Below are 24,882 nucleotides of genomic sequence, written 5' to 3' on the forward strand. Positions count from 1 at the left end.
ATCTGTATTTCCTAATTATCCCTTACAATTTAAATGAGTTACATAAACATAATACCTCAAACGAGAGTAGAAATACATATACAGTATAACAAAATTAAGTTTAAACTTGTATCAATAAACTAAAATCCATAGAAATGTAAAACATTTCAAACAAGTTGTTGCTCTTTAAAAGTAGATTCAATAATCTACCCTTTCATCCTATCATATCTATATCTTATATTTCCATATCATATCCACCTTTCTTCTTTTAGAAAGATATTGACTATGACCAATAACAATTTGTAACCAATAACCTAAACAAAGACAAACATCCATAATCCATTTTTTGGGAATGTGGGCATAGTTTTCTAGGCTACTTCCTGCTGGGGATCCATAGCAGGAGACCATTACTGAAACCACAACTGGTCATAATGCAGAGATCATGGGGATCCCAGAAGCAACAGATACCTTAACAACACAATTCTTGCCCCTGAGGCTCGAGAAACATCACAGAAGAGAGGGAAAGGTTAGAGGTAGAAAGAAAGACTGTCAGAGCCAGAGGGCCAGGGAGTTTGTCTTCTAGAGTGACAGGGAAGCTTTACTCATGATACTTCAACAATATGGCTGCCTAAACAAGATCTGAACAGTATCAGTTGACATACTAACTTGGAAGGTGGAAATATCATGGGACCTCACCACTGAAAAAAGAACTACAGACAACTAATGACTGCTGAAAAGGAGAAATAGCCCCTCCCAGGGTTGGCCCTGAAATCATACACACAAGCAGCACTAAATGGATGCAGCAAGTTGTATGTATGTCTGTGTGTGTGTGTGTGTGTGTGTGTGTGTGTGAATATATATATATATATGTATATATATATATACATATATATATATATATATATAATGTGTGTAATAGATAAAAAAATAGAGAAAAGGAGGCCATTAATTTGAGGAAGGGGATAGGACATGGGGGTTGTTGGAGGGAGGAAAGGGGCATAAGTGATATAATTTAAAACAATTTATATAATTAATAATAATAAATATATTGAAAAAAGTTATCACTATGTAGCCCTGGCTCTCCTGGAACTCAGTATGTAAGCCAGGCTTGAACTCAGAGATCCACCAGCTTCTGCCTTCTGACTGCAGGGATTAAAGACATCTGCCGCCATGCCAGGCCAGAAATGTATCTTATTTCATGAACTTTTGTGAAGACTGAATGGCATATGATATTCCATATCAACGTGAAGGATAGAGTGACTATAGAACTCTGTGTGGCTCCCAGGAACCTAGGGAAGAAGCAGAAAGCAGAAAGGAAGCCTGAGTATGAGCACCGTGCTGGGAACAGAAGATGGTATGGTGGGGTAGTTTCCTGACACATTTTCCTTTAAAGGGGTCTGTTGTTTTTCTGAAGAATCTAAGTTTGCTTCATTTTCATGCTTGCTTTGGAATCATGTGCTATGCTTTTTCCTTTAACTCTTCCAGTTAAAAATGACTTTGTATTAGATCATTAACAAAGAAGCATGTGCACAAACACATACTGTGTGTGTGCAAATGTACAATGCATGTACACAAACACCTGCACACACAAACTCAGGCTTTTGTTGCTTCACTCTTAAATGACAGGAAAAATGAATCTTGAAACAAATGTCCCTCTCATTTGGATATGATGCCTGGTGAACTTCACATAAATTAGGAATTTAGGTACATAAAAAAGAAATTGAGATGTAAGAGATTGGTTCCTCTATACCTGTGGGTCGTGACCCCTTTGAAGGTTGAATGACCCTTTCACAGGAGTCACATATCAGATATCTTGCATATCAGATATTTATATTGTGTTTTATAACTAGCAAAATTAGTTATAAAGTAGCAATGAAAATCTATGTTTAGGGGTCACTACAACATGAGGAACTATCTTTTTTTTTTTTTTTTTTTTTTTTGGTTTTTCGAGACAGGGTTTCTCTGCGTAGCTTTGCGCCTTTCCTGGAGCTCACTTGGTAGCCCAGGCTGGCCTCGAACTCACAGAGATCCGCCTGCCTCTGCCTCCCGAGTGCTGGGATTAAAGGCGTGCGCCACCACCGCCCGGCGAGGAACTTTCTTAAAGGGTTGCAACATTAGAAAGGTTGAGAACCACTGATCTATGGAAATAATGGTAGAGGAAATTCATAGTTTGGAATCGGGCCTCTGCTAAGGAGAGTGATTCACAGGAAGGCAGAAAGAAAAGTGGCTGTCTCCAAACAGGTATGGGATGTAAAGTTTGGCACTTAGTTGTTATTGTATTCTAATTTCATGGTTTCAAAGGAAAGGTCACCTGCATTTAATCTCTAAATAAAATTTAATCTCTAAATAAAATGCAATAACATAAACAAACACTGCCTCAACCATCTGGAGTTCTGCCTCACTGCTCTGCTTTTCTGGGGTGTTCAAGGACCTGTGAAAGGGAACAGGGCATGACTTCACACCTTATTTGTGTCTTTGTTCACTGGCTTTCTGTTTTCTATTCCTTACCATTATTGTAGTAAAAATCTAAACCATACCAGTGGCATACACATCAACAAGGGTGTGGTTTTTAGCAGGATGTCCAGAATGACAGTTCATTAGCTGAGTCTCAACTTTCAGCAAAGGTTTTAAACATGTGCTGAGATCCAGTCTGTGTTGCAGTTCCAGGGGCGGAACTGCGGTGTTCTTGTGGGTTCTGCCCGTGTTGAGTACTGCTGACTAGCACTATGGAAGGCAGTTCAGCTGGAGGCAAGGACAGCAGCAAAGTATCCAGCTGCAGTCCTCTCACAAGGTTCCAGCTTGATTTGGGACTTGTGAGCCTCTATATAATTTATCATCAGGCTAGAACAGGCTAAGAGGAAGTACTGTCATGGCGTACTCTGTGCTGATATCCACGGCACAGCACAGACATTCCATTCCAGTTCTATTCTGGAGACACTGGTAGGTATTAAAGGGAGGAAGGTTCTTGTAGATACTCACCCAAGAGTGAGTTCTGCTAACCGAGCTACTAGGCCCTTCAATTCTTGATACTATGTGTCTTCACCTGTTTCTGTGTCTGTAAAAAACACTATTGGGCTAGAGAGATGGTTCAGTCATTAAGAGCACTTGCTGCTCTCCAAGAGGACCCAAGTTCAAGTCCTAGAATCCACATGGCTTCAGGATATTTGATGGTCTTCTGGCCTCCACCAGCACCCACACATATGTAGGTTGCATAAATAAACATAAATAAAAACAAATAGACACTACAGACTGAATGATTTAGAAACATCAGAGCATATTTTCTTACAGTTCTGTAGACAAAAACGCCCAAGATCAAGTTGCTATCAAGTTCAGTGTACCTTGTGGGTACCTGTACCATAGTGGCACTTTCTTATGGTGGCACCCCACATAGAGAGAGTGGTAGGAGCAGAGGCAGAATGGCTCTGTGACTCCCTTCTGTAATACATGTTCAGTCCTGAGGGCATTTCATAATTCAGAACTGCTCTGACATGCCCCACTTCAATACTGTCACACTGTCAATCATTGTCTGCACATGATTTTGAGTAACATTACCATGCAGACCATATCACTGTGCATCAGTTGAGGTTGATATATCTGTGGGGTCCAGACATTATGAAGAACAGCCTCCACAACTGTCAAGCCTCTGTCCTGAAGTCAGACCAGCACAAGGAGGTTCAGTTTATCAAGATTTATTTATCAACTGTCCCTGAGGAAAGAAAGCATTATTGTTATAGGGTAGAATCATTTTGGAATTAGCCATCATTAGTTATCTCAGGCAAGTCAATAATAATATAATTAATCAGTACTTATTACCCATATGACTCAATTAATTCTTACAGTTTCTGAATATACTTTCTACAGTTATGAAGTTGTTTTGCCTATTGCAGAGCAAATAAATGACTAAGAAGATTATCTATTATATATTAAAATTAAGTAATTAGGATTATGGTTATTCTTTCCACTTCCCTCCTTATAAATGCAGCTAAATGTATGGGTGTTCGTTTTTTCATTAAGCAACTGTAGTACCAGAATCCAACTTCATGCAGCAATATTGTTAATTCATTTATATTTTCCATCAGGTAATTTTGAGTGATAATTTTTCCCAGAATTCTAAAAGTCTGCTTTGTTAAAAACTGAGAGACAACTCTGCTTCCCTTTGATTAGTGTTCACATCAGTCAATGTGCCTCTCATTTTTTATTTTATTTTTAACTTTTTTTCAGACAGCATATTTTAATCATGTTCTTTCCCCTCCCACAACTCTTTCCATATCCCCCCTCCCTACCACCTCAGTTCATATTTTCTCTCTCTTAAATAACTAGGCCTGGACTCCTCACAACCCATTGGTCTAGGCATCATGTCCAGTTGTGGTTTTCAATATTGGCCTCTATTTACTGTAAGAGAAGTTTCTTTGATGAGGGAGGATAGCTACACTAATCTGAATAAGAAAACATTTGAGTATTGTTAGTAATTATGCTGTTCTAGCAAAGAAGCAGTAGTAGATCCTCTTCTAAGATCAGTGACCTACCTCAGTAGACCCAATATTTGATTTTAGTACCACACACAATTTCCCTTCTGTTTACTTAAGGTGGACCTTAAGTCCAATTAGACAGCTGTTGTTTACCACAAACATGAATTCCACTTTTTGGATATCTTGCCATGCTGGTCATTATTGTGGTTCATAAAAGTCACTACTGGGAAGGACTGTTTAATTGCCCCCCACCCCTTGGAAGCTTGCATCTTAGTTTCTGGTACTATGGAAGCAAGATCTCAGGAAGGAGGCTTTTAGATTAGATCTATCTTGATATTTCAATCCAGTGTTCTAAGTTCTAACACCAATCTAAGTGTTCAGCTTCTTCAACATTATCCCCCACCCCTCACCCTCTGAAAGGCAACCAAGGGTTACAATAATAGTCTACATTGCTTTGGGGTCACTAGGACTACTATAATCAACCTTTTGATACTGGGATTTTTGTTAGTTTATGTTTCTTGTGGGGAACAATGCCAGCCCAAGTGGCACAATACAGCATCTAACAGATCCTGGGTAGCCCCACCCCAGTGGCTGTACCTGCAGCCCAGCGCCTACATCTCTGGCACAGGGAATATCATAGAAGAGGGGGCAATATATTTCAAGAGCAAGAGTAGCAAGAAGTCTTAGAAATGGCTGCATGAGGCCAAGTGGTGGTGGTGGCTCACGCCTTTAATCCCAGCACTCGGGAGGCAGAGGCAGGCGGATCTCTGTGAGTTTGAGGCCAGCCTGGTCTCCAAAGCGAGTTCCAGGAAAGGTGCAAAGCTACACAGAGAAACCCTGTCTCGAAAAACCAAAAAAAAAAAAAAAAAAAAAAAAAAAAAAGAAAAGAAAAAAGAAATGGCTGCATAAACAAGACCTGAGCAATGGCAATATCAATAGACATGCTAACATGAAAGGGAGGGAATTTTATGGGCTCCTTAGAGAACCACAGACAGCTAATAACTGCTGAGAGGAGGGAAGTTAGCTTCTCTCAGGAATGAGCCATCTAATTAGTTATCACACAGTAGTCAGAACTGAAACCATATATACACAATGACAAAAAAGAGACTCAGTTATATATTTATATTGTATAACAATAATCAAAGAAAAAGAGGCTACCAATTTGAAACTGGGGGGGGGGATGAACATGAGAGAGGGGCCATGGGAGGCAGGGAATGGAGGGAAGAAAAAAAAGGGTAGAAGTGATATATTTTAATTAAAAACAAAAACAATAAGCACACATGTGCACACAGAGAGAGAGAGACAGAGACAGAGACAGAGACAGAGACAGAGAGAGACAGAGAAGAGACAGAGAGAGAGACAAACAAGGGGTTCATTTTGAGTTGGCCAACTACTCCTGAGTGGCTTACCACTTGGGTGTGGTGGATACATTAGTATAATTCTCTTGAAGAAAAGACTTTCCCTTTCTCAGCAGTTATCAATTGCAAATACCTTCTTGGTTAGGGTAAGACTTTGTGTCCACTTCCCTTCCCCTTGCTGGGATTTTATCTGGTCTGAACAAGTTCAGGTCTTGTGCATGCTGTCACAGTCTCTGTGTGCATCAGCCTGTTAAGTTTGGAAAAAGCTATTTTGTTGGAGTGATCCACTACCTCTGGCTATTCTATATTCTAGGCACTTTTCCTTTACCAGACGAAAGACTTGCAAATACGTTTTCTTCCATCTTGGAGCTTGTGATCCTTTTTTTTTTTGTCACTTTCACAGAGTATTAATTTATATTTGCATGCTATAAAATGCACCAATTTTCTCTTTTATAGAATTCAGGCAGTCCTGAAATTCACTCTCCTCTTGTCTCTGTCCTCTCAATGCTTGATTTGTTGGGTGGCATGTACTGCCATGTCCATCTTGGCCATGCACACTAATGTTCATTCAAAAACTCATCAAGAATTCTGTGTTTTGACAACTTTACTCTGTTATTCTATAAAAATGTTATAATTTTATTTACATTTAAGTATGTTATCCCTTTAAAGTAATTTAATTTTTGTTTCAAGTGGAACATTTGGATTGTGTCTTCTAGTCCTGTGTATCCAATGGTTTTAGAACCACATTTTGAAAGACTCGTTTTGTTGTGCTGATTTTGATTTAACTGTCTCCACCTTTTCTAGTTTTCTAATGTAGAAACTTAAATACTTTATTTAAAATTCTTTTTACATGCATTTAATTCCATAAATTCCCTTCTCAACTTTTCTATCTCTCAGGTTTTAAGTGTTTTCATTGTTACATAAGTTAAAATATTATTAAATTTCTCTTCACATTTTTATCTAGTATCCCATTCTTATTGTATGCTGTATAATCTCCAAGTCTTAGGGGTTTTCCTGATGTTTTCTATGTTAATGACAGCTAATTTAATTCCAATCTAACTGCACTTAGGATTTTCCAAATTTCTTTTTTTGTTGTTTGTTTGTTTTGTTTTTGCTTTTGTGTTTTTGAGACAGGGTTTCTCTGTGTAGTTTTCCGCCTTTCCTGGGACTCACTTGGTAGCCCAGGCTGGCCTCGAACTCACAGAAATCCGCCTGGCTCTGCGTCCCGAGTGCTGGGATTAATGACGTCTGCCACCACTGCCCAGCCAATTTTCCAAATTTCTTAAACTTGTTAGAGTGGATGACAAACAAATCTGATAGAACTTAAAGTGTTAAAGTGTGTTGCATGGTCCATAATTAGTGAACAGTACAAATGTTCTTGAGAGAAAAAGAAGTGTGTTCTCTTGCTGCTGAATGACATGAACAAAGGCCAGTGATACACAGTGGATGGCTGATGATCTTCTGGTCCCTCTGTCCTCACTGATTTCCTGGTTGCTGCCTGTGTCCATTCTAGTATAGGAGTGTAATGAGAGGTTTATATATTTCTCCTAAAGTTCTATCAGATTTGTTGGTGATCCACTCTAGCAATCTCTTTCTTGATATATTCAGCCTATTGGACATTCACTGTGATAATTGATATATTTTTCTTATTTATTTATATCTGTGATATTTGCTTCTCTTTTCTATCTGTTACTTTTGTTCATTGTAGATGTAACCAATCGTCTTTTTAAAATAAGAAACACAGAGCCAATGTAAAAGAGAAAGCCGAGAGGTCAGAGCTCAGAGATAAAATCTTACCTCCTGCAGTGCTCCTAGCTTCCCCAAGAGAGAGCTACTTCCTGTTTGTCTGTGTTTAAATAGTCTTTCTGTTCTGCCTTCTCATTGGTTGTAAACCCAACCACATGACTGCCTCACCACTGCCTGTAAGTACCGCCCTCCAGGTCTTAAAGGCGTATGTCTCCAATACTGGCTGTATCCCTGAACACACAGAAATCTACCTAGCTCTTCTAACCATCACGCTCTTGCTATGGCTCTAATAGCTCTGACCCCAGGGCAACTTTATTTATTAACATAAAATTAAAATCACATTTCAGTACAAATAAAATATCACCATATTTCCCCTTTTCTATTTTAATAAAAAGAAAAAAGGCAAAAGGTTATAACTAACAAAAGAAAAACTATATACAAAAGTAAAATAACTATATACAATATATACAAGTAACAAATACCTAAACGATGTCTAGTCCATTTGTATTTGACAAATCAGAGAAAATAATTCCCTTATCTATCCTATTTTAGTAAGTCCAAAATGTATCTAATTCACTTTCTATCCTAATTAATCTTCAACTATAACTAACTAATCTTCAACTCCCTCAGAGACCCAAGAAGGAAATAATATTAGCTAACAAAAATAAAAACAGGAAGTGCACAAAAGCAACTTCCAAAAACTTTGTGAGTTGACAGAAACAGCCAGCTGCCTGGACAGTCACCTGAGGTTTCTCCGCAGTGTTGGGGCATCATCTTCAGCCTATAGGCTTATGGTATCTGACAGACTCATTTGTGAAGTAGGTTGTACACAAGGTCAACAGTTCAACCTCACATTGGGTGAGAGCAGTCCATGTACCAGAAACACCTGAATTCCACTAGTGTCATGTCATGATTCAGGATTTTAAATTCTGGAAATTGTTGATGGTTTTTGAATTCAGCTGTCCATTCTTCTTGGCTGTGTATACATGGCTTCATCTCAGCATCCCCTTCTTCTCCACATCCCTCTATTAAATGCCAGTCTACTATTGAGAGGCGTGGTGAGCTTTCAGTTGCTGTTCCATTGCACAACAGAAGCCATCGGCCCACTGCCTGTTCAGCTGCCTTCGAAGTAAAGGGCATTGTACCTGTTCCAGATTGTGAAGGCCATTGCTGAACCCATACAGGCTTGTCTGTTAACCATTTTAAAGGTAGAGCTGTTGGTATTTTTGGAAGATTATCAGTTGTTGTGCCCTGTTCTTGTATAATATGGATGGCTGGTGACCACTCAAAATAATGCCTTCTAATATTTCTCTCAGAAACATGTGCTAGTTTATGATTTGTTTCTGAGATTGGAGGGATGTTAATCTGAGTATTCCATTGTTGCAACAAGTCTCGACCCCACAGGTTCATAGCTATGTTAGCCACATATGGTTTTAATTTTCCTCTCTGTCCTTCTGGACCTATACATTCCAGCCATCTTGCACACTGTTTCACCTGAGATAATGTCCCAATTCCTAACAGTTGAACGTTTACCTCCTGAAGAGGCCAAGCTGGATGCCAAAATTCTGGTGCAATTATGGTAACATCCGCACCTGTGTCTACCAGACCAGACAACAAAACACCATTTATTTTTATCGTTAATTTTGGTCTCTGTTCATTAATAGAAGTTTGCCAAAAAATTTTCTTTATGTTTTCTCCTGAATTTTCTATTCTCTCTGTTTCATCATCCTGACCAGCATGATTTATTCCAATAGTCATTTGGTTATTTAATCGCTCAGAGCAGGGATTTCCTCTACAGCTGCAGGAAAGGTTTGAACTGGTTTTGCTATGGGGGCCTGCATGAGGCCCCTCTGGGAGTTTCCCGAAAACTGAGGCAAAGGATTACCCTGTCTGTCCTTTGTTGATCTACATTCGTTGGTCCAGTGTTTTCCCTTACCACACCTTCTGCATACTCCAGAAGGAAGGGGCATTCTGTTGCCATTGTTCCTTGAAGAAACATTGTTTCTAGGAATGACCTGTTTACAGTCCCTTTTAAAATGTCCTTGCTTTCCACACCCAAAACATCCAACACTCCTCAAACCTTTTGAAATTACTTCTCCTACCCACGTATCATCATGCTCATCAGCCTCAACATTAATTGTTTCTCTAATCCAATCTTCCAAAGGTGTAGATCTTGCCTTTAACGGCCTGATTATTCTTTTACATGCTGCATTCGCATTCTCAAATGCCAAAGCTTCAATTATTGCCTTACTAGCTTCTGATTCTGAGACCATTCTGTGTACTGCTGAAGCCAGTCTTTCTAAAAAATCTGTGAAAGATTCTTTTGGGCCTTGCATAACCTTTGTGAATGACTCAGGTTTTTTCCTGGTTCCTCAACTCTGTCCCATGCATTCAAGGCTGCCATTCGACATAAAATTAGGGTTTGAACATCATATAAACATTGTGTTTGTACCAAAGCATATTGGCCTTCTCCAATAAGCTGATACTGACAAACTTGTATTCCTTTATCCCTCCATTGTTTTTCTACGTTTCTAGCTTCCTCCTTAAACCACGTTAGAAACTGAAGTCTCTGGCTGGGTTCCAGAACAGCTTGTGCAAGGTCCCGCCAGTCCTGTGGTACAATCCTATTATATGTTGACCAAGAGTTTAACATTTGCTTTACATATGGGGAATGCATGCCATAAGATACTATTGCCTCCTTAAACCTTTTAAAATCCATCAGTTCAATTGGAGCCCAAATATTTTGTGTAGCCATTTGATCAGGCATCTGCTGTACGATTACAGGATAAATTAAGGGTGACTGTGTGAAAACAGGCTTTCTTTCTGTAACCTTATGATCCAAACTTGAACCAACTTTACTGTTAATTTCTTCTGTCTGAATTTTTACAGGTTTAACAAGTTTTTCTAAAGCTGTCATCCTGGCACTTAAATCGACTATCTTTTTAAATAGTAAAATGAGAATAAGCATGGTAATAAAATGCATAATTCCCATAATACTAATCTTTTCATATAGTTGTTCCATTGTCAGACTGCCTAAAATTTCAAACAAAACCCAATTTTCTTCCAATGTACACAGAAAACCCATTTTTTTTAAATGTGGAAAAAAATTGTCTTTTAAATAGTTTCCTTTATGACTTACCAAATCTGCGTAGAACAGTAGAAATCCAAGCGAATTTCAAAACAGCCACCCAGTGTCCTAGGTGTGAATCCAGAGGGAGAGAGAGAGAGAGAGAGAGAGAGAGAGAGAGAGAGAGACAGAGACAGAGACAGAGACAGAGACAGAGACAGAGAGACAGAGAGAGACAGAGAGAAAGCAAAAGTGAAAGTGAAAGCGAAAGCGAAGGGGTAGCCGGCTAAAGCTTAAATCCAGCCACTTGTTCCCTCTTGAGCCGAGTCAAGGCTTGACTTTACAGGCAGGGGCCCTGTTTAGCAGGGCAGTCCTGAGTTGTTTGTAGCACTGGCTTTAAGCAAGCAGCTCACAGTTAGTCCGGCCTGAGGCCAAGCAGACCTGGGCTGGGGCTAGGGAGCTGGCTGCTCCGGCTAGGGAGCCGGCCCCTAGCAGTTTTTAATGGATTCTTGTCACGTTGGGCGCCAGATGTAGATGTAACCAATCGTCTTTTTAAAATAAGAAACACAGAGCCAATGTAAAAGAGAAAGCCAAGAGGTCAGAGCTCAGAGATAAAATCTTACCTCCTGCAGTGCTCCTAGCTTCCCCAAGAGAGAGCTACTTCCTGTTTGTCTGTGTTTAAATAGTCTTTCTGTTCTGCCTTCTCATTGGTTGTAAACCCCCCACATGACTGCCTCACCACTGCCTGTAAGTACCGCCCTCCAGGTCTTAAAGGTGTATGTCTCCAATACTGGCTGTATCCCTGAACACACAGAAATCTACCTAGCTCTTCTAACCATCACACTCTTGCTATGGCTCTAATAGCTCTGACCCCAGGGCAACTTTATTTATTAACATAAAATTAAAATCACATTTCAGTACAAATAAAATATCACCATAGTTCATTGTTCCTGCCTTTGTCTCTAGTTCTTTTCTGCACTTTGAGATTTCACTTGAGCATTTTATGGGTCCATAGTATATGTGAGACCCTCCCTAGTCTTAGCATTTTTCATCAGTTACCATAAAGTTTGCAATGTACTTTTATTGAGTACATTGTACACAGTGACATGTACAGATTCTACGATGATTGTAGCTGTTAATTTTTCCAAAAGGACAAAACAGCCTTCAAACAAGGTATTTTTTTTTTTACAAATAGAACATCAAAATGGATTAAGGGAAAATAGATGAAGGTAATTACCAGTCACTAAAGGAACAAACATTCAAATTTGGAAGTGTACTACTTCTCTCTCAGAATGGCTTAAGCTAATATATGTGACAAAGCCAAAAGCTCCTAAGGATGCTTTTGTTGTCCACCATAACTAGATGCTATTGCTAAAGACACTGCGCATCTTGGATGCAGGATATCAAGAATGGTTTCTAAAGACAGTCATGTTTGGTTCTATCATAGGTCTCTGGGCTGTCCATCTTCTGGGTCCTGGACCTCCAGGCATTGTCAGGGTGGGCTCCCTCTTATAGTATGAGTCTCAAGCTGGATCAGTCATTGGTTGGCCACTCCTATAATTTCTGTGCCACCTTTGTCCCAGCATATCTTTTTGTTTTGTTTGCAAAAGTTTCTTTAATTTCTTTCTGTAAATCATAAACTATTTGAGAAGAATTAGGGTGACCCAACAAATGCATCTTAACCTTATCCCAATCAAACTTGCTTTTATTAAATCTTAAGGATGTGATACAATAAGAAGAAACATTCAAATCACATTCTAATTTTATCTGCACCTTCAAAATTTCTAACTGATTCCCTAACAATACAACAGCTTGCCTTAACTCAATTCATTTACTGTCTCATTACCCGTCTGATTTTGTTCAGTCCAAACTTCTTCTGGATGTCCCAGCATATCTTGTACGCATGGCAAATTGTTGGTCAACGGTTATGTGGCTGGGTTCAGGTCCCAGTGCCTCCACTGGAAGTCTTGCCTGTTTAACCCCTTGGCATTCCTTTAAAGGTCCTTTGGCAGAGACAGTCAGGGCCTGACAGATTAGGATCCAGGCCCTCCTGAGGCTATTGTTTCTCCCTCTCCCTCTCTCTCTCTCTCTCTCTCTCTCTCTCTCTCTCTCTCTCTCTCTCTCTCTCTCTCTCTCTCTTTCTCTCTCTCTCATATTTTCTGCTGCTCCTGATCAAGAGTACCCTGGGGAAGAGTGGGGGTGGAATGGCTCTCCACAAGCCATAATAGAAGAGGAGGTGCCTAGTCTTGTTATAATTTGATATGCATGGCTAGCTGATATACCTAGGAGGCCTGCCCTTTTCTAAAGAGAAAGGAGGAGGACTGGATGGGGGAGGGGGTTTGGGGATAAGGACTTGGAGGAAAGAAAGGAGGGGAAAATGAGATTGGGCTGGGAAAAAAATTAATTCATTAATTTAAAAAATCAAGAGAAAAAAATAAAGCTGAATCTATATTTTTTAATTTTTTAATTTATTTATTTTACATCCTGACCACAGCCTCCCCTCCCTCCTCTCCTTCCACTCACCCCACCCCACCTTCCCTCTCAATTAACCCCTCCTCTGTATTCACTCAGAAAGGGGCAGGCCTCCCATGGGCATCAGCAAAGCATGACATATTAAGCTGCCATAAGACCAAGTACCTTCCACTGTATCCAGGCTCGGAAAGGCAATCCAGCATGAGGAATAGGTTCCTGAGAGCCCGTCAAAGCACCAGGGATAGCCCTGCTCCCATTGACAGGAGTTTCACAAATAGACGAAGCTAAACAACTGTCACATATATGCTGAGGGCCTAGGTTGGTCCCAGGCAGGTTCCCTGGTTGTTGGTTCAGTTCTGTGAATTCCCATGAGCCAGGCTAGCCGTTTCTGTGGATTTTCCTGTGATATCCCTGCCCCCCTGACTCCTACAATCCCTCCTCCCTCTCTTCAGCTCAGCCTAGTGTTTGCCCATGGGTCTCTGAATCTGCTGCCTCCATCAGTCACTGGATGAAGGCTCTCTGATGACAACCGGAGCAGTTACCAATCCAATCAGTTCAGGCTACGCATCCACTGCTGCCAGGAGTCTTAGCTGGGACCATCTTTGTAGACTCATGAAGTTTCCCTTGTATCAGGCTTCTACCCTACTCTGTAAAGCCCCCCTTTCCAGTCATCTCTCCCAGCATTTTCCCCCTCCGCCCACCCCCCAACCCAATCTCTCAAGTTTCCATGCCCACCCACCCCCAGTCCAAACAGGAGATCTCCTCTATACCATCATCCCAAAGGGGTAATTGCTGAAGCTTCCTTCAAACTCTCCCATGTATTGCCCCCTTACATTCATGGCCTTAAAAAAAAATGTTGTTACGTGTATGTGTTCCTAGACCCATAAATGCAACCTGCTTATTTCTGGATAATGTTACCTATATGTATATATGTTTTCAGGGTTGACCCTTTGCTACTAATTGGTATGCTCTTACCTGGGAAGATGACTTCAGTTATGTTCTCATTATTCCTTAATTGCCTGTAGTTCTTTGTCTAGAGTTGAGGCCTCCTGAACATGCCACCCTATGTGTCTATTGGTATCATCTTTGTTCAGGTCATGTTTAGACAGATATGTTAGTGAGGCTTCATGGATGTAGCTTCTGATATTCATAAAAGACAATCTCACATCATGCTCCCTCATCCTCTAGCTTTTAGAAGCTTTCTGTCCCCTCTTCTGCAATGACGTCTGAACCTAAGGTGCAGAAGTTGTATTATAAATTTATCAGTTGGGACTGTGCTCCACAATTCTGCATTTTGATTGGCTGTGTTTTTCTGTAATGATTTCCATCTACTGCAAAAAGAAGTTTCCTTGATGAGAGATAAGAATGACATTTATCTGTGTGCATAAGGACAAATATTTAGAATGTAGTAAGGGATTATTTTGGTTTAGTAAAGTGGCAGTTGTAGTTCTCTTCCAAGATCCATGGCTTCACTAGCTCTAGATTTCCAGTACCAGGCATGACGTCCCTCTTGTTGAGTGGCCCTTAAGTACAATTAGAGAGCTGTTGGTTACCATCAAGGTATGTCTGCCAGTACTCTACCCTTAGGATTATGGTGTCATAATAGTCATTGTTGTGGTTCACAGCTATCACAGATGGGTAGGACAATTGGTTGATTCCCTTCTTTGGAAGCTTGCATGGCACCTTCTGGTTTGCTATTGTCCTTGGTTGTCACCAAGAGGTGAAAGGTAAGTGCCTATTGCTGAAGAGAACTCGCCTAAAAGCCTCTTCCCCTGAGTGTCAGTTATGTGGCTCTGTGTTATTAAGCAGTGCTGTTTACTGTGCGAGAAAAACCACAAGGCACAACAAAACCACTATAAGAGTTTATTAAGAGAAGAAACAGAGGGGAGTGCTTAGACCTATGAAAATGGTCATGTGGGCTGGGGAGATGGCTCAGAGGTTAAGAGCGCTGACTGCTCTTCCAGAGGTCCTGAGTTCAATTCCCAGCAACCACATGGTGGCTCACAACCATCTGTAACAAGATCTGGTGCCCTCTTCTGGCCTGCAGTCATACATGCTGTATACATAATAAATAATAAATAAATCTTAAAAAAAGAAAGAAAAGAAAATGGTCATGCAAGGAGACAGGAGGGAGGGGCCTGTGACCCACTTTTTATGGATTCCCCCGCACATGAGCGTATGGGCTTATGTAGTTATGGCACACCATGTGAATAGATTACATGATCACACTGATCACAAATTACGTGGGTTGTAAGGCCCCAGAATGACTGTTTTGTCAGAGCATGTGCAGTCATGGGGGAGTGGCTAGAAATTCCAACACTGAGGACCAATCAAGTAATCTTTTATAACAGCATTAGTTTCGAGTCACACTGGAAATATTTTTCCTACTCATTTTTCATGCCCTTGAATTTATACCTAAAATTATGCACCTTTGTGCTGCTAAGCTTTTACTTGGTGTTACTAGCAAGAATTACAGTCATTCTTGGTTCTTAGAGACTGTGGAAGACATACTCCTGTACAGTAATTGGGGAGGAGGTCTTGCTTTAACTGTGGTCTCCAGATAAGCATTAGCATCACCTAGGAACTTACTTCTTTGGCCCCCTAAACTTAAAGAACTCTGGTTTTGGGACCTGCAGCCAGCAACTGAACAGAAATCCTATAATTGTGACAACAGATGTTTTAATCCATGTGGGAAAGTTGTGGGAAGACTGTTTTCTTGCTTGAGTTCTCTGCTTAAAACTGCCATGAAGAGTAAGCATGGTTTTCTGAAGCTATTGGTTGGTTGTGCTTTTTAAGCAATTATTTAACAACATTAGTTAAATCTAATGATTATAGATGTGACTTCTAGAAAGCCTCCCACCAAATAGAATAGTCTACTTATGAAAATAGTAATGCTTCAGTCCTAAATTTTAAGTAACATTCATTTCACGTCAGAAAAAAGTTGGTGTTCTTTGTGTTTCTAGTTCTGGCTTTTCTAACTGTCCTTTATAAGAGGGTAAACAAAACACATTGTCGTGCTACTTACCTAATTATATATATTATACTTACATGCACTCAATAGTATGAAACCTTTTTCTCCATTTCAGGCCCAAACTGCTTTGCAGAAACTGCTGTCATCCCAGCTGGTAGAGAAGTGAAGACGGATGAATGCACCATATGTCACTGTACTTATGAGGAGGGTACGTGGAGAATTGAACGGCAAGCCATGTGCACAAGACATGAATGCAGGCAAATGTAGACTTCACAATACAAAACTCTCATGTTTTTCTAGAATATTTTACTAATGTTGACATTCTAGATGACTCTGAGAAATGTCAATCAAAAAGAGAAGACTTTGGATAAGGAGTCAAGGGAAATGGTTGGCACTTTCCTTTTCTTGGTAACAATTACAGCAAGAGACAGAAATGGATGTATTTCAAAACATCAATAAGAACTTTGGACATAAACTCCCTCTCTAAATAAATGTGCTATTTTCACAGTAAGTACACTAAAGTTCACTATTATATATTAAATGTGTTTCTATAATCCCTCTATTAGAGTCTTATATATTAAAAATGCTGTTGTCAACCGTCCTCACTGTGGTAGCCTTCATTCCATCATGGGGTGCTGGTGGTACCAGGAATCTTTTACACCTGCACATGCAATACTGTACCCCATTAAGGGACTGCAGAAAATAATGACTGCTTTATAGCGAAATCCTGTTCAAACGCTATTGAACTAATGCTGTGTATCTAAAGCTTGCCCTTAGGACACAATCTAATTCACATAAATAGGCTTCCATATTTTAATAGCCCATTTCTTTTAGCATTTCATCCTTACTCATTTGGGAAATGTAGGTATAAAGACTGCTAGCATACATTTCTTCAGTTCTCATAGTAATCCATAAATAAACACTTACATATATTTCATTTTCATTCACATTATCTATTTTACTAAGCATAACTTGAATTCATTCCCTGAGGAAGAAGAAAGCTGAGACTTCTGCATTAGTCCCATGAGGCTGGAGCTGTTCTAAAGCACTCTGCATGTGTATGGGGGCAGGAGATGTCTTTGGATTCTCTGGAGAATAGTTAAGGAAAGTCAAATTCCTGAACAAGCTTATGCCTGAAATATAAAATATGCTATAGACATCTCACATATCTCAGCTCAGTATACCCATACTGTTAGCTGAGGTAGAAGTCTGTCCTCAGTAATAGACAGAGTGAGATGATAAATCTGTCTTGCATCAAGAATAGTGTAGGTGCAAGTAGAATTCTTTGTCCAATTACGTTTAAACAAGGGAGAGCGAAGGCTAAGTACAGTCTTCCCTACAGTCATATATAATCTAAATGATCTTCATGTGAACTAATCAAAGCTGCTGTAAGTGTTGCTGATGGGGCGACAGTGACTGTGGAGAACTTCCCGTTTCATGAACCACATCAACACTTGGTATATGAGTGAGAGAGGCAGTCAGGTTCTTAATATGTGTAAACAAAACCAAAGTATCTATCTGCAACCTTTACATACATACCCCCACATTTATTTCTTCTAAATTTTAAAATTAAGTATCTATTACACAAAACATCTTGTGAAGACAAAGAGGAAATGAGGGTTGGTTTGTTCTCTTCCTGTGCTTTTATTCTATAGCATAACAGGACTAAGAAATTACACTCTACTATATTATAAACCCAATTAGAGGCTAGAAAATGAAGACTTCTACAAAGACTTACTAAAAACAGCATAGTTCATACACCCAAACCCTGCCAGTATATACTAATTCCAATAACTTATTTTTGAATGACAATTGATGCATTCTTCATATATTGAAAATTTGAATCATTATAATAAGTACAAAAATTACCAGGGCATTTGCATATGCGTATATTTTTATCTTGTTTTTGAAAAATATCTTGGGTCAGGTAGACTAGCATGTACATCAATTCATGAAAATACTCAGGGGTATTATTAGCTAGTTACTCTCAGGTACCTGTTTTCAGCTTTCCAAAACTTAAATCTTAGTGTGAAAGACTGTTAGGCATAATCTATCCCTCCATTATTCAACGGTAGATTTTCTTGAGACAAAGGTCATATAAGGTTAGCATCTTGCCAACAGATGACCCTGTCCTCTTAAAATACATGGGCTACTGAGCTAGATGTAACTATGTACAACTTGCCTCTTCTCTCTACATGAGACATGGCGAATTACAGTTCCAGTGTATGGGGCTCATTTTTATTTGCCTTGGCAATAGGATCCCTACAGAATGGGAAATGGGCTCTCAAATTATTGCAGTGGAACAAATCATAAATGCTATGAGAATGTCAACAAATCTCATTCTTCTGCAGAGAAAGTGAACACAATGTGGTCTGGGGAATTACTTTCTTGATGTAAACCATTGGACCCCACACTGTCTCAGGCACATTTCTGGGAGCTGGAGCTCAGTGGCTGTGATTACATTAGAATAACTCACATCAACAAAAGACAAACGTGGATGAACCTTGGTTCTCTGCATCGCATATCCTAAGTAATGAAATTGGCATTATTATTTTTAATCGGAAACTGCTCCTCTTGCAGATCACTTAGACTTTCAGGTCTACACAGCTGAATCAGATCAATGCTTTTTTTTTTCTTCCCTGTGTGCACAAAAGTCTGCTCAAGTTTTCAACAGTGCAACATAAGCTAGATAACTTTAACTGCACAATAACTCGGGGATAGTATGAGTTCAAGTTATTTGATTGCATAAGTCTCAACATTCAAATACACTTATTTTTTAAAATGCCACAATTCTCTAAAGTTCTAATAGGCTAATTATTAGGGATTTATTCAAGTTTAAAAAAGCAGCTGTGCTTACAAATTAATTACATGAACTTATTCCCAAAATCCCAACCTATGTTTAGGTATGAAAGTATGAGCTGCTCAAGTGAGCCACAGAATAGCTCCAGAAATAATCCAGTATGATTTTTCAGAAGTTTACAAAGATAGTTTCTTTTGGGGGTTCATCCGATGTTTTAGCTTTCTAAACATGGATTTTGTTTTCATTTGGTTGTAGATCAGCCAACCCCCTCAGAACAGTTGTCTTTAAAATCAGCATGGGGTTATGGATGGACACAGTCTTCTATTAGCAGTGACTCTTGGACACGCAGATCCTTCTCCAAACTGTTCTAAGACTTTCAGTTTCTTTTCAGTACTAAAACGCCTCAGAATGGGGTTCAAGAGGACATTTAGATGGATTGTTGGGAGTAAAGAATTTATTAGGAAAGTCATTGATGCTGTGCACAGGCAGACAGTTGGAAACAGCAAGACAGGGCCTCTGAGGAATGATCCGTCCCCAGTACCAGGCAGACAACATGACAGGGGTCCTGGAGAAAGGAAATCAGAATCCAAGCAGCGGAAGTAAAGGTCTCGTAGTTTTCTGGAGGCGGGTGACCTGCAGAAGAGCACAAGTCACCAGCCAGGCTCTGATTCCTGTGCTGGAGGTAGGGAGACGGATGGGAAAAGGACTATGTGACCACCAATACCCCCATTTGATGTAAACTCAGTCCCCAAGTGACAGATCCTGGAACATGAAGTCTCTCAGCTAGAGACTCAGAGTGTCTCAGCTGGGCACCCATAGGAGTTTGTAAAAGAAGAAGGCTGCTGCATGTACTGTGTTCTGGGCAGCAGTGGTCACATTTCAATAACCAGCTCAAGTGTCATGACTTTTGAGGAGGATTCTGTAGTGAGTAAGGTAATTAGATTGCCATTATAAGTCTCTGGCACAGCACTAATTTGGTGTCCTTTTACCACATACTTTAAAAATTGTATCATAAGCCGAGAATGTAGGTGGCTAAGTGGAAGTGTGCTTGCCTAGCATGCACAAGGACCTTAGTTTTGTTTCCAGCATCACTAAAAGATAATTATACCAGTTAACAGCTGGGATGTATCTCAATGATAAACTGAATAATAGACATAAATCAACATAAACTGAATTGCTTCACATATAAAACGCCCCAGTTCAATCCACTGTAGTATTCAAAAAGAAGTTTGTATCATATAATAGTTAATTTTATGTGCTTTTCCTCTTATTCCCAACCCCCTTGCATTCACAGTATGAGGCATTGGCTTCAAGTATATCTACTAAGTGTTAAGTTCGGTTTACCGCATCACATACAGTCCACTCCACCTGTGTATCGAACAGTGGTGGGAAGCTCCCACTGTTGTTTGCTGCCCTGTTTTTGTTCTGTTTTGTTTCGTTTGTTTGTTTTTCAGATTTCTAGCACATTTCACACACTCAGGATATAGACCACAACCTCCCACCGATCAAATCCCTCACTGCTGTAATGGTTGAGGACGGATGTGACAATCAATTGCCAGTTCTGATCAAAGTCAGGACAAACTGCTTTGATGTAAAAGTTCTAACACTGGAGAAAGCTTCTAATGAAAACATGATGATACTCAAATAAATGCAATCAAGTTTACAGCTTTGGTATTTCCTTGTTGATACCATTTTTAAATAAAATGTCCTAGCCTAGGCTTTGTTTTAGGGTGTTGAGTATTTCTGCATCTCTCCGTGTTTCTGTGTGCTATGACTGAGTACTGCAGTTGGCTTCTGTGGACCTGTTGTTAAATCAGTGATCTGAATTGTACACACAGGAACACAGTAGCTCCAAGTGTGCTGGAAGAGGGTCTAAAAGTGATGACTGTTGATATTTCACCATAGTGTCAGACTTCACTCTCATTTGTAAAGCGTTTACTGTTTCTGCTTTAACACACACACACACACACACACACACACACACACACACACACACACAAAACTAGGTAGAAAAAAAAACCCTAATTTAAATGCCTAATTGTTAGCTGAATCAGTTCCATCAATTCTAAGTGATACTGACAATCAGAGTAAGAATATTCACTCAAAGATTCAGTAACACGAACACTTCTATGACAATGTGCTCTTAGTTCTGGGCCTAGTCACAGTTTATGATACATGAAATGCATACCTGGGATTCTATAACAAGGTCATAAACCCATAATACAGACACAACGATAGCAAATACAATCAATGAATAAACCTGAAGTCATTTATTAAATTATTGTTGTGGTCTGTTAACTAAAAATAATTCTAAATACATCCCACTTTAGTTAGAATTCAATTCTCAGAAAGTAGAAATATTTCCCAATTTTATTAATATTTAAAAATATTTTATTTGCTCACTAACATTTACTATTTTTCTTCAATTTCTGGAGTTTACATTTCAATTTGTTTCTAGATACATTTATGAAAATGTTCATTTCCCTATTCTTTATCATTTTACATTCTAAACTAAATGCAATTCTATTTTATTTTTATTTCTCTATCGGGTTATTTATTATCTTATTTATACTCCCAATATCACAAAAGTAGCTAGTACCATCTCCACTCAGGACATTCAGAAAGTTGAGAAGATGCCTAATGATTCAATCTAGTGAATGAATGGGCAAGAATTCAAGTTTGCTTTATGCCAGAACCTGTGACACAAAGTCTTGTCATTCATGCTTAGACAAATTACCTCTAGAAATGAGACACCATATCCAAGCTGCTCTTTCACCTATCCCCAAGGAGCGTAGAGAATGAATGGGCAGCCCCATGCTCTCCTAATTCAGCTGTGCAGTCCTGACACTTCCCAGTTAAGAGTCGCTCCTCACAAAGGTGTTAATGGCCTCGTTTTCTATCTGCCACATCTTTTAATTTCTGATCAAACTGTTTCTAAATGTCTTGTTAAAATAGGTTTTCAAACATTAGTAGATTTTTATGGTTTTGTGTTGTACTGAGTTTATAAAATATGGCCAAATTTTATAACCCTTTTGCAATGGTGACTTATTTTTCCTGCTGTGGCAAGATAGCTGACATAGACCATGTAAAGGATGGAATATTTGTTTTAGCATATGGCTTTACATGTTTTCTCTCATGGTTGCTTTGCTCCATGTGGCTCAGAAGGTGGTTGGGAAGGTTGTCATCTCCTGGCAGTGAAAAGCAAAGAAAGGAAATGACTAGAAACAAGGTGTGATGGCCACAGGCATGCCTCCAGGAACCTACTGCTTCCTTCAAGCCTCTCAAAGTTGCCAATGGCTTCCAAAGCACTTCATTCAACACATAAGCTTATGTCAGGCAATAGTCAACATGTAAGCCTGTGTGGGACACTCCATTTTCTAATCTTAATGAACCAGTATTAGCATTTTAGAGCTAATGAAGAAAACTATCACTTGTTAGCAGTCACTCTGTGGCAAATACTTCATTTTCAAACTTTAAATTCTAGCATCTGCTGTTATCACTTCTGCTGTGGGAAAATCTCACACTGCAGGTGCATTGTGCAAGTCTCAGTGTTATCGCTGAGGTCAAATCCATCTGAAAGCCCAGAAAACCCACTTTCCTTAGGAGTCCTGGTCAAGGAAGCAAGGGGCAGTGCAGCCTCCATGCAGCTTTCCCCCTGGGGAGCAGCTGCTAGCCTTAGTCAGTCCTTCATTTCATTCCACATGTAATAAGTGCACTTTGGGTTCTGAATCCAGCTCAGGCCAGGGTGAGTAAGCAGTGTATATTCTTTGGCTCCTTAGACCATTTACTCCAGCATACTCCCTAAAGGCCTTAAATCAATGAAAATAAGTGATCATGCCACATGTCATTCTTAACTTTTGCATTCAGGTCAGTACCTTACATCAGTATCATTTAAAAACAATGCTTTAGCTACCTTTTTATATACAGTAGACAGTGGTAAAATTGGAAGTTAACATTATATAGTAGCAATGGCTTATGAAAATTAAGTGCCTCTTCAATATGTCTTGCTTGCTTTGTTTTTACTCAATCCTATGAAACTTTAGATTAATACAAACTCATTGCAAAGGCATCCTGTCCATGTTACACACTGACAGGTTTATAATTTTAAGTCTGTAAGTCATAAAAAAACAACAATAAAAATTCTTCCCAATCAAAATAATGACAGTGACTGTGGAGGTAACTTGATTGGGATGGACCCTCCAGTACCAGGGTCCATGTCCATCAGCCATGGCCACATGTCTTTTTTATTTCTGGCCCAGGAATGTAATCCTGCTTACAATAAGTATGGCTTCAATAAAAGTTGTTGATAGAAAAATACTATTTTTATGTATTTTTTTGTAGGCTACATGTTAATTATAGCCAACTGATACATTAAAAATTCACACATGTGTATATAACCCTTAAATCAGAAACAGAAAAGGATTTCTATTTAAGCCAAGACTAAATGTCTTTAAAATATACAAAGTGGGCTTTTTTTTTGTACACTAAAGAATATAACTACAGTTGAAAGAACAAATCACATTATAAAGAGGAAAACAAGTGGTTACTTTTGGGGAATGGAGATGTTAAATTTTAGATCAGTACAGATAAGTGGTGCATTAAAATCCTTTAAACCATTGGCAAGAATCATTTGTGAAATTCAATAATATTAATACATACTGAGCCCCTTTGGGAAACAAACAAAAGTCAGTTTGGTGGGATGGGGTCAGAACTCAGCCAACAGACTAGAAGGCGTCACGAGGTTTTCTCATCCTTGGCCTTGGTCTTACTGCACATTTACAGAATCAGTGCCTCCAGAAACAAGGCCGGGTCACTGTTACAGCATCTGGACCATGAAGAGTCTTCATAATGTTTGTTGTCTCCTTGACTGGGTGTCTGAGTCTAGTCTATCACTCAGCTTACGCAGTGCACATTACCTACCTCTTTGTAACTCAGTGTTCATCTGCAAAATGGGATGAGAGCACCAGCTCCTGAGATGATTAAATGAATGAGTATTTCAAACATAGAATGCGATAGATGACATTTATAAAGCACAAGTTATACATTAGCATTCATTAGCTAGATAATTGGAAATTTGAAGAGACTGAGATTTAAAAGTTTTAGAGATTCTAATTCAGTGAGTATGATTTACATAATATCCTATTTTTTATCCATTCATGTGTTGTGTCTGCCTGGAAAATGTTTTTGTATTACTATAACTTTACATGGAGCTAAATTTATACCATCAGGCCTACTTTGTATATGTTGTTGGATGAGTACATATGTGAGAAACTGATTTACAAAATAAATTATTTATCAAATGCATTTCGCACTTCCAGGTAGAGTCACTTTTAAAATGTTTCTCAGTCTGTTAAAACACTTTAAGTGAGGTCAATAAAAAGTACTATTAAAATACCCCAAATGCCTCAAATATCATTAATGTATATAAAGTATTTAAATAAAGTCCTCAATATTGCCTCAAACACACATCATACTTTTACTTAGTATTTAAATAAATTATTGATAATTTACAGTGAAGTAGATCTACAATATAAACATGTCTGATGATATTGACTGTAATGAAGTGTTTTTACTTTGTCATTTCTAAAAGTAAATGTGGTGAACAATAAACCATGTCCAGAAGTCTGTACTAACAGTAGATCTCTAAACCTCACATGATTTTATTTCATCATATTTCTACTATGGCTTTTTGACAACATATGTTGAACACTTTTCAAACATAAATGAGAAAAGCCTGGAATAATGTGCCTGCCTGTAATCTCAGTACTCAAAAGGTGGAATAAGGAGAATCAGGAGTCCAAGGCCAACCATGGTTATATAGAGAGTTTGAGGTCAGTCTGGACTACATGAGACTTTATATATATATATTTACTATGCTTTTTTTTTCAAAATGAAGAACTTCATATACCTTGGAAGATTAAGTAATTTAGAGTAATCATCCTGTAGAGGAACAACTAATCTATAAAGACATTTTCTTGAAGTAACTGGAAAATTCAAAGCATAGGGGAAAAGTTATGAGA

The 24,882-nt window shown here is 39.0% G+C and overlaps 1 protein-coding gene across 3 annotated transcripts in view; it reads left to right on the top strand.

The window, feature by feature from the left end:
* The window catches only part of Vwc2 (von Willebrand factor C domain containing 2), a 166,766-nt gene extending 142,510 nt beyond the window's left edge, over positions 1–24,256 (top strand). For 2 of the 3 annotated variants that reach the window (XM_042285617.2, XM_006973026.4), the window contains one exon: positions 16,178–16,573. In XM_042285617.2, the coding sequence (XP_042141551.1) occupies positions 16,178–16,329 (152 nt within the window). In that variant the 3' untranslated portion in view covers positions 16,330–16,573. Of the gene's footprint in view, positions 1–16,177; positions 16,574–20,316 lie in introns of those variants that run through there. The other variant, XR_006076374.2, reaches the window with a different exon arrangement.
* The last annotated feature ends 626 nt before the right edge of the window (positions 24,257–24,882 follow it).

This window comes from Peromyscus maniculatus, chromosome 10 (genome assembly GCF_049852395.1).
Source record: "Peromyscus maniculatus bairdii isolate BWxNUB_F1_BW_parent chromosome 10, HU_Pman_BW_mat_3.1, whole genome shotgun sequence".
Classification (NCBI taxonomy): Eukaryota; Metazoa; Chordata; class Mammalia; order Rodentia; family Cricetidae; genus Peromyscus; species Peromyscus maniculatus.